Consider the following 10121-nt stretch of genomic DNA (forward strand, 5'->3'; position numbering starts at 1 on the left):
TCTGAGACTTTACCATTAATTCCTACCCTTTGTTCCCTATCTTTTAACCAGTTCTCAATCCATGAAAGGACCTTCCCTTTTATCCCATGACAACTTAATTTACGTAAGAGCCTTTAGTGAGGGACCTTGTCAAAGGCTTTCTGGCAATCTAAGTACACTATGTCCACTGGATCCCCCTTGTCCACATGTTTGTTGACCCCTTCAAAGAACTCTAATAGATTAGTAAGACACGATTTCCCTTTAGAGAAACCATGTTGACTTTTGCCCAACAATTTATGTTCTTCTATGTGTCTGACAATTTTATTCTTTACTATTGTTTCGACTAATTTGCCCGGTACCGATGTTAGACTTATTGGTCTGTAATTGCCGGGATCACCTCTAGAGCCCTTTTTAAATATCTCTGGTGCCTGCAGAGGCAGAAATGAGAACATTGGCAGGTGCAGCAGTATTAAAAACATGCCTGCCTCGTAACCTTTGGTCATAGTTTTCATAGTATACATGTACGAAACAGTAATTCTTGGCATGTACTTACATAGGTGTTGCTGTAATTGCAAGAGTAAGTAAGTATAGTAAGAGGTGGGCATAAGAAGAGGGCAGAAATAAGAAGTGTTCATTCCTGTGGATAGGTGGCTTTTAAAAAAGTCTCCAAAGTAAATCGTAACTGTTAGATTTATTGTTGCTTACAAGAGCAGCTTTTTCCTATTTTAGCATGGTTCAGTGGGGTGGAAATCCACTGCTCTGTTTACTTTGGAGTGTTTACTCCTAGGATTTTCTGGATTGCAGCCTAGCTACATTGTGTGGGAGTCTTCCCACAAGACAAATATTGGAGTAATGGCATAGCTAAGACAACATTCATACATACCTTTAGTATATCATAGCATTCTGCCAGGATGAAGTGATCAGGAGAATGGAATTGTCAGAATATTGATAGATACTGTTGTACTGATGTGACATGCCAATCAGCTGGTTAAGAGGCAAAAAAAAGTTAGTGGTTTCTGAGAGCCGGGGTGGGGTGGGGTGAGAGAGGAGAAATAATCCAGTTGAACTGGAAATGCAAACTGGGCTCCCCACCTCCCACTTGTTTTGCCCCTAAGGAGTCAAACTATGAGACTGTAAGTTCTTCGGGTCCGGGACTGTCTCATTCTATGTTTGTAATGAGCCCGGCACAGTAGGACCTCATTCTCAATGGTCCCCTGGGCTCTAACGTAACAAACGTGATAGTTGGTGGCACTGAATACCAGCCCATGACCCCAGTGTACTGAGGAATTGTATTTGTTACCACTCTACAGAATATTTAAATATTGCTTGTGACTGGGAAAGTTCTGGTGGGGGGGGGAAAGACGTGTGGTGTTACTTCTCAGTACATCATCATGCTTTTAGATATGTCTGGATGTTTGAGAGCAGATGGGCTGGTAGGGTGGGGAAGTGTCTCATGCTGTTAGTGAGCACTGTCTCTAGAGGATGCTCTTATCTTCATGTTAATGTTTGGGACTGAAGAAAATATTGGGGCAGAGGGGTAAGGTTCCTTCAAAGCGTTACAACTAGTTCTAATGCTTATCAGCCAGATACAGCGGAACTGAAACCTGCAATAGTTTGAAAGCTCTTGTGCGTCAGTAAATACTTGTGTATGGGGTTTTTATTCCAATAAGCCTGGTTTCTCCAAAGGAATAAACATCTTTCTGCATGACAGTGAATGAAATTAAGTTAGAGCCAGAGGTGCTTTAAGGTTTAAAGTGCAATTTCACTCTGAAATGGGACTATAAAAATGGTACCTGCTTACTCCACAGATGGGTTCCTTGAATGTAATCAAGATTGGATCTGTTCACATGAGTGACAAATGAGTCAGCCCTGCAGAGCTAAGAGATGGAACTGGATTTCATTCCTCTTATGCATCTTAATAAAAAAGAAAAATTGTTCCCATCAAACCCATTGGCAGTTAAGGGGTTGCATAGAGGTCACTGAAGGTGTAATAATTTGGCATGCAGAATCTTATTACCAGTAGTAGTGATGTGTGATAATACTAATAATAGAAAACCCAGCCTGATTGTCAGATCCCAGACTGAGTTACGTATGGGACAGTATGTAGTTATGTAATGTCCGCACTGATAAACAGAGCCCATCTGATCCGGAAGTCGCCGAGATGGACATGTAGCCCCTCCATTCCATGTGTTTTAAAGTCACCTTTTAGATTAGAACTGCACTTTAAGATGTAGGTGGTTGATGGAAATACCCTGGTCTCCTGCAAAGTGATTAAAAGATTTTTCCTGATTATAGACTTTGAGATCTTCACTGTTTTACCCTCCCTGCCCGTTAAATAGATTAAAAATCAAACCTAAACTAACACCACAGTTCTCTTCTACTTTCAGAGATGAACATGGTGAGCAGCCCCACATAAGGCATTGACCACTTTCTACGCCGCCTGACAAACCTGCTTTGGGACGATCTTTCTTTGGGGTGGAATGCCTAGACATTTGATGTTGGACTTTTCAGAAATGGCATCTGAAATCTCACCGAAGTGCAGACTTGAGAGCTTTGAAAGAAGTGGGAGCTTGGAGAGTCGAAGCAGCCACTCTAGGTGCAGGAATTTTACCTTGGTAAGTGCTTAATCTAGCTAAATGACCTAACCTACCTTTGCTTTCTTTGCATCCTGTAGTTTTGGATTTTTTAATGTTAAGCTCAATTGACTGGAGTCCTGTATTACTGATTTTTTGATTGGTTTCAGAGTAGCAGCCCTGTTAGTCTGTATCTGCAAAAAGAACAAGAGTACTTGTGGCACCTTAGAGACTAACAAATTTGATTATAGCTCTACATACATTGTAAGGCCAAAAATAACCATTTTTGCTCCTTTAGTCTGACTTTCTGCCTATGACGCAGGCCATAGCTTGGTGGAATGCCTTATTTTATTTCATTCACAAAGCTGGAATAACCAAGACTAGGTTGCTAGATCAAATCACATTGTAAGCTTCCTTATTCCGTTCGCACGCATCTTAACACCATGGATTTGGAATCACAATTGACTCGTTCCAGACACAGATAAGTCCTGTGAACTAAAGAAATTGGAGATGTTTACCCTCTTCCCAAAGCAGGGCAGCTTTGAGAATAACCATCAGTAAGGTACTTAGTGCTTGATTGTAGACATCTCCTGTGTTCTGTTTCCTATTAGATTAGGCACTTAGTTGCCACTAGCTGCATGAAGGCTCTACTACTCACTCAGACTTAATATAATTTGGTGTGTAATGAATACATCACCATAAACATAGCTGTCTTCACATAAATGCATGTGTGTGGTCATTAAAATTGTGCATGAGTAATCGCTGAGTGTGAGACATGAGCCTTGCATCCTCCAATTAGAATGACTCAGGCTATTCAAGCATTGTCGCAGGAGGGGCCAGGGAAGGGATCGGGTCCTTTCACACTTGAGTCAATGAGTCATTCATGGGCGCAGGCATAATAGGCCTGGGGAGGCTAAGCCTTCCCTAAGCCAAGCCCTGGCCCTGCCCATGCTGCGCCCTCTTCCCCCATGCCAGTGCCCAAGTCGGCAGAAGCTCAGTTCCAACGCCAGCCAGAGCCGATGCTGAGGCCAGCGGGCTGGCGGCCTGGCGCTGGGGGGGAGTGGGGAAGGGGAGGCGTGGTGGGTGCTGGGTGCAGCCTGGCGGTGGGGGAGGGGAGGTAGGGTGGGTGCTTGGGGCTCTGGAGGATGTGGGGGCAAGGTACAAAGGGTGGGGCCATGTGGTTAGTCTCCCTGAAGGGGGGGGTCTCGCGCGCCAGCCATGCAGTCATTGCCACTGAGAAGGCAATGACCCGGACAATGTCTGCCTCTCAAAAGCACTGAGCATCCACGGCGGCAGGTCTCAGGCTGCGCCCCCAAAATCAGTGGCAGCTCTTGGGGAAATGAAACACAACAGGTGTTCACATCGTCACCCGTCTACTCTTCAGTGTCAAGAAGTGACATGGGCCACCTCTTGAACGACCTTCATCTAAGTGGGCGGCAGCATGCGATATGCTTCCATGATAGGGTTGGAATCCTCTGCTGTCATGGTGTTTCCCGTAGGTAACAAGAGGAGGGGTTTTTTGTACCCAACCCAGCAGGGATAACAAGCTGGCTATTGATGGAGGACTTCCACCAGTGTCATGCATCTCTCAGCTGACCAAGCTCAGGAAGACATTAGTGCCTTTTCTATAGGCTGTGCTGTGTAGTTTGTGTGGCTTTTTTATCCACGTGCAGTAGGAAAGGTCATACTAGAATTAATAAGTCTCTTAAGTGACATCAATATTAAACAGATGTTAATAAATGGTTGGCATAGCAGATAAAGCAGCTAGCAACTAAGGAGAAGTTGCAGCTTCCCGCAGCTCCCATTGTGCAGGAATGGCAAACCATGGCCACTGGGAGCTGCGGGCGGCTGTTCAAATGTAAACAAACTGTCTGGCGGCCCGCCAGCGGATTATCATGATGGGCTGCAGGTTGCTCGCCACTGCCTTAAGTGATGCTCTTCCTCCCAGGCAACATCGTGTTTTTGTGTGTGTGTGTGTGTGTGTGACCTTTAAGCCAGTCACTTAAACTTCTTGTCCTCGCTTCCTCATTTACAAAGCGAGGATAAATAGTACTGACCTTACATGTGGTGTTTGTGAAGGTGTCGAGTTTTAGGGGGAGGGAGGTGGAGAGAGAGAAAAGCACTGACAGTATGTTAGACTTCCTTTACAGTCCATATTAACACACTATCAAAACATTTCATCACTACATCTTAACATCTCTCTACAATTATCAGTCACCCATAGCTGCTTTTCAGCTGGCATCGCAATCTTTAGATACTACAAGGCAGGCGGATCATTAAGTTTAAAGGTTTCTAAGAACTTATCTGTTGTCTGCATTAATGAGTTTCTGTTTATCCAGACACAACATAGGGAGTCAGGGTCACTTTTTGCTTTGCAGGGCTTCAGAGGATTACAAGTGAAAGTATCGCTTGAGATTTTTATTTTTTTCCCCCCAGCTGGTTACAAGGAAAGGGCCCTCCATATCTCTAGGTGTCTAAACTCCATCCAGTTGGCAGATGCAACCTTTGGATGAGAGATCTCTATGGAATTCAAACAAACACAGGAAAACAATAGCATGTGCAAACAGTTGAACTAACTCTAGCATAGCAGTTTGCAGTTGTGTTTTATACCAGTGCTGCATCTGTGAAACTGTACCACTGTAGCATTTGGCGGAGAGACTTAAACCCTCAGTGTACACAAGGCCCATGTTTAAGAACTAATCTTGCCAGCAGTCTATTGTCACTTTAGCATATTAAGTAGAGGAAGTCTTGGAAATGTGCAGCTGTCTGCATGTTAATGCTTTGATCTAATCCATTTAGATACAATGCATTCTTTAAAGCACCCCATACTCGTATGTTGACTAGAAAAAGCTATTTTTAATGGTACCTGTATCCATGCTGTGTTTGGAGTGGAATTTGCCTAACGAATAACGGACACTTAAGGGTTAGCATCACAAACCAAAATGTAAGTTTAATTGAAAAGTGATCTAGCCCATGTCCATTTATTTTAGAACTGTAAAAAGTCACATTATTCAAGGAAGGAAGTTTTGCACACAGGTCTGTGAGTATGAAAAGTGACATTCTGCCAGTGTCCAAAAACATCTCCTTGTCTGAGCAAAAGTTGACATTCAGATCAGCTAAAACATTCTCAGTGGAGTGAAAGATGAGTGTGTCTTCTCCATGCATGGAATCACTTGCATGGCTCTAAAAGCGTGGGTAAACAAAAATACTCAGTTCTTCTCAAGAATCTCAATTCCTAATCCCATGCGTTAAATTTAGAGCATGCTCCCTTTCACTTGGGGCAAGGGCTCCTGTTCTTGGTCGGCTCTTTTACACAGCTGATGAAACAAGTGCAGTTAAATCCAGGCTGAGCAGTTTAAGACTGTATATTTGAATCTCACTGGGGATAGAATGAGGCCCTGGACTTTTTTCAAGCATCAGTTTATGCATCAGCAGTTTAAAACAAAAAATAAAGGTTTGTGGGCTTAAGCAGCAAGGCCTCCTTTTTCAGTGCTTTAATTCTGTAATTGTATTCATAGGCGGCAGGTGGAGCCCCCCTTTAGGGAGGCTAGTCCCTAGCTCTGCCCCTTTTGTCTGCCCCCCCTCCCTGCCCAGAGGAGCCTCGAGTCCCCCCACGTTGGCCAAAGGAGCTCTGGACCAGCCAAAGCCCCCAAGCCCTCCCCACATCCTGCCCAGAGGAGCCCCAGGCCAGCCTCAGCCATGCCGTGCCTCCCCAGATCCCAAGCTGCCCTGGGTAAAAACCTCTCGTCCCAAAGACGCTTTTGATATGCCCTATGCAGGTTCCGAGATGGCTGAGGAGGGCGGTATTTGTTATTCAGCTTCCTGGATTCAGGAGGCCAGGGAGATTACAAATGAACCTGGTAAGCTGTTTAGCACATACCGCCTCCTCAGCCACCCTGGAACCTGCATGAGGCATAATAAAGCAAAAACTTCCCCCCGCCAAACCCCGCAACAGGGTCTGGTGGTAGCAGCATGGGGGGCAGAGCCTCCCCTGGCCTATTATACCCACCGCCCATGATTGTACTATTTCTAAATCCAGCTGTGAGTAACTGAAGTCCTTTCTAGGTGGGAATAGCATATCAGTGCAGCAGTGTCACTTACTGAAACCATACAGCGCCTGCTCGAGCATGTTTCGGGTGAGTTGTGCTGGCACTGAATTGTGGTATTGAGATTGTACTAGTGTCTCAAATGCAAGTGAGAGCTACTGAGAGAACCTCCTTCCTGTGCTGATTACCCTGTGTGCTGTTAAATACCTACTGCTCTTGGCCACTGTGTGTAGCCTTCATACATAAACAAATGCAATGGAGCCTAGTGTGTCCTGTTAATTTGATTCTAGGTTGGGTTAGACTTTCCAGTTATGCCTGTGTTAGCTGCTATATTTGGAAATAGGTTTTGACCAAATGCTCACGCCGCCCTCCCGCCTGGCACTCAGGGGCTGGAGTCCGCGCCGCCTGCCCACCCAGTGCTCGGCGCCGTGCTGCCCACCCCCTCTGCCCCCCGTGTTGGGGCTGGGGGCTGTGCTCAGCTGCCTGCATGCCTGGCACTCCAGGCCTGGGGTGGGGGGCTGGGCTGCCTGCCCGCCCACATGCTGTTCTGGGGGCTGCGCTGCCTGACCAGTGCTCCGGGGGGACGGACACTCAGGCAGCCCGGGGCTGGCGGGGGGTGGGGCTCTCTGGGTTCTGGCGGAGGTATGAGGGGTGGGCCAGCCAGAGGCTATCCTCCCCAAGCTCATGGTTCACCCGCCGCCGCCCATGGCAGCCGTGCTACCTAAACAATGACCAGTGCACTATGGGATGGCAGCAGGACAAGCACTATTTGCACTGTTGTGCTGTTCCCCCTGTGGTAGCTGTTGCCACTGCCATCACGCCAACTCTAATCAGGAATGCACGGCTGCCTCTGGCGCTGGGCTGCATTCCTCCCCATTCCGATTCTTGCATTGTGTGAAGCAATCTGATGTTACAATCTCATACATGCCAATCTCAGGCCTTCCCTTTGCACAAGTACCCACTTAACCTTATCTGCACCCAGGCTCCTCCAACTTCTCCATTAAACTAAGGAGGTTTTAGAAGTTAAGGGTGTTAGTCAGGAATTGCAGACTTGATTCTACTACAACTATTCCTTTGTTCATATGAATTTACAGTGGACTGATCCCAACAATACCCCATAACTCTTGACTCCACCATGCTGAATGTAGGGAGTATGTTACACAAGATTAAGTGGTCCTGTAATGACACTATTTCCAGTCTATTGAGATGATCCTCAATCACTGAATTTTTCCAGTGTTTCTGTTCTTTATGAAATACCTGTCTATGGCCCTATATGTAGAATGAGAATCTCTTCACACAATCATACATGCAAATAACTAATCATTCTTGTTCTGAAGCACCTCTTATTTTCGTTTTTATTGCTTAGTATTCGCTCTTAGTAGAATTAAAGTCCCTTATATTAAAGGGCCAGTAGATCTCACCTTTACTACCCAATTTAAAACACGGGGGTTGCCCAAGTCACTGTGGGCTGCCTTTGACCTCCAAAACCCTTAGATACTGACACCAAAAAAGACCAAACATTGAGTTTTTTTCAGATCCAATGCTGTGATTGCAGGGATGGCTTTCAACATTGTTACTTAAGCGGACTTAAATTTTGAACAGAAATCAAACACAGAATTTTACACACACACCCGCAATCCATTTATAGAGATAAACTTTACTTTCTTAAACTTACAATGTAGCAAAAATTCCAGATTTAATAAAATCATGGGATATGCAATACTGGGTCCATGGCTGTAATATATTCTCCAGTCCTTAATATTAAAGTAACTTTTCTGGACAGGGTAGAAGAGAATTTGTTCACTGGAACACAAACTTTCCTTTACAAAAAATATTCCAGTAGCGCGCACACTGCTCATGCCAGACAGGGCAAATGCGCATTAAGTTCTAATATATTAGATGCCAACTGAACATACCCAGCTTTTTTCGCTTATAATCCAAATTTCTTCCCTCACAGGCAACAGCTTTAAGACTCTAAATATTTCGGTTTTCAAACTTCAGCTGTTTTTTGACTGTAGCTTTTTCTTAGAGCAAGAAAACCCACTCTCTCCCCCTGCCCCCCTCTGCTTTCCAGTATCACAAGGAGTTGCAGGGATTCTACTTAAACTTTCCGAAAACAAATTATTTTTCAGGCAGCAAGAGAGCCTGGAAAATAAGCCCCAAAAGAGGTGACTGTTTCCACATACGGACTATGTGGAAAATAGGGTTCTAATGGAAACAGGTTTTGTAACCTTAGTTCTAGTTGGCACGGCCAGCACCTACTGTAATAAAATTCCTCCCCTTTTTCTGAAGCTTTCAGTATAATTTGAAGAATGCAGAAGAGCATTTTGTAAGACAGCCGTGCTCTCAGAGCAGCGATCGCTTGTAATTCCTCAAATTACACCATGAAAGTACAGAGACAGCTAATGTAAGCAATAACCTTTCACAAGCTGTCACTGCTCTGAGAGCATTGTTGTTCCACAGTACTGACATGCGCATATTATCACCATAGTATCTGAGCAGCTTGACCACCAATGGATTTATTCTCATGACACCTCTGTGGCAGGGAAATATCCCCATTTTACAGATGGGGAAACTTGAGGCATAGTGTGCCTGTGGCAGGGCTGGAATCTGGACTTTAAGGGTCTCCTGAACCCCATCTCAGTGCCCTAACCAAAAGACCATTGTTCCTCCATAGCTGCTTTCTCATCACTCCCATGAGAAACAGACTACTTGGGTGACCATTGCAGAGAAAAGCTTTTGGTTGAGGGAAGAAAATAATGGCTGTGAACATAGACTTGTGCCGGACGATACTGGGGGAGGCACAATGTGAAGGGAGGGCCATGTGACTGCTCCACCTGTTGCCTCTGGGAGGAACCTTCCAGCCCCACCTCCCTGGGCCAGGGCAGCCAGTCCTGCCGGCTGCTGGGAGGCTGGGGCCACAGGATCGGGAGCATGTGCCTCTGGGCTGGGCTGGGCTGGGCCGGCCTCGGCCCGACTCACAGCATCAGTGTCTCTCTGGAGTTCCCACGCGCTCGCGGACACCGCAACAGGGGGAGGGGCATGGGCAAGGCTCCTGCCTCTGGCTGAACAAAGGGACCTTGCTCCAAGCACCTTCCCCAGTGACCCTCCTGCCCTGAGCTGGGCCTGGCCCAGGGCTGCTGCATGGGCCCCTCTCTCCTCCTGCTGCGCCTCTCTCCTCCCCTCTCCCCTGGCACTTCCAGCTCCCTGGGCCTGGGTGGGCGGGGCGGAGGCGCTTCTCAGGCTGGCTCACTGTGCTCCGTACCACTTGCCGAGAGGCAGTGGCTAGATGGACAGAAGAACTCTGTCTACAGTGGGGATTAGATTAGTTTAACCATGTCACTCAGGGTGTGGAACTTTCATACCCCTGAGCTATGTAGTCTTAACATTTTAGTGTGGACCTGGCCTCTGTCAAAAACAAACCAATGTTCATATGGTAAGGCCTCAATCCTGCATTGCAGGGTTAACACAGGGGCAGATTAACAAATTTGCTGCCCCTAGGCCGTCAAAAAATTGCCGCCCC

The 10121-nt window shown here is 46.2% G+C and overlaps 1 protein-coding gene across 1 annotated transcript in view; it reads left to right on the forward strand.

Annotated features, from left to right (window-relative positions):
• Positions 1 to 2369: 2369 nt before the first annotated feature.
• Positions 2370 to 10121, forward strand: part of PROSER2 (proline and serine rich 2) — a 15267-nt gene continuing 7515 nt past the window's right edge. The window contains exon 1 of the mRNA XM_026648633.2: positions 2370 to 2594. Within this exon, the coding sequence (XP_026504418.1) occupies positions 2460 to 2594 (135 nt within the window). The 5' untranslated portion in view covers positions 2370 to 2459. The remainder of the gene's footprint in view (positions 2595 to 10121) is intronic.

The sequence above is a fragment of the Terrapene carolina genome, unplaced genomic scaffold (assembly GCF_002925995.2).
Source record: "Terrapene carolina triunguis isolate 2854851 unplaced genomic scaffold, T_m_triunguis-2.0 Scaffold68, whole genome shotgun sequence".
Lineage (NCBI taxonomy): Eukaryota > Metazoa > Chordata > Testudines > Emydidae > Terrapene > Terrapene triunguis.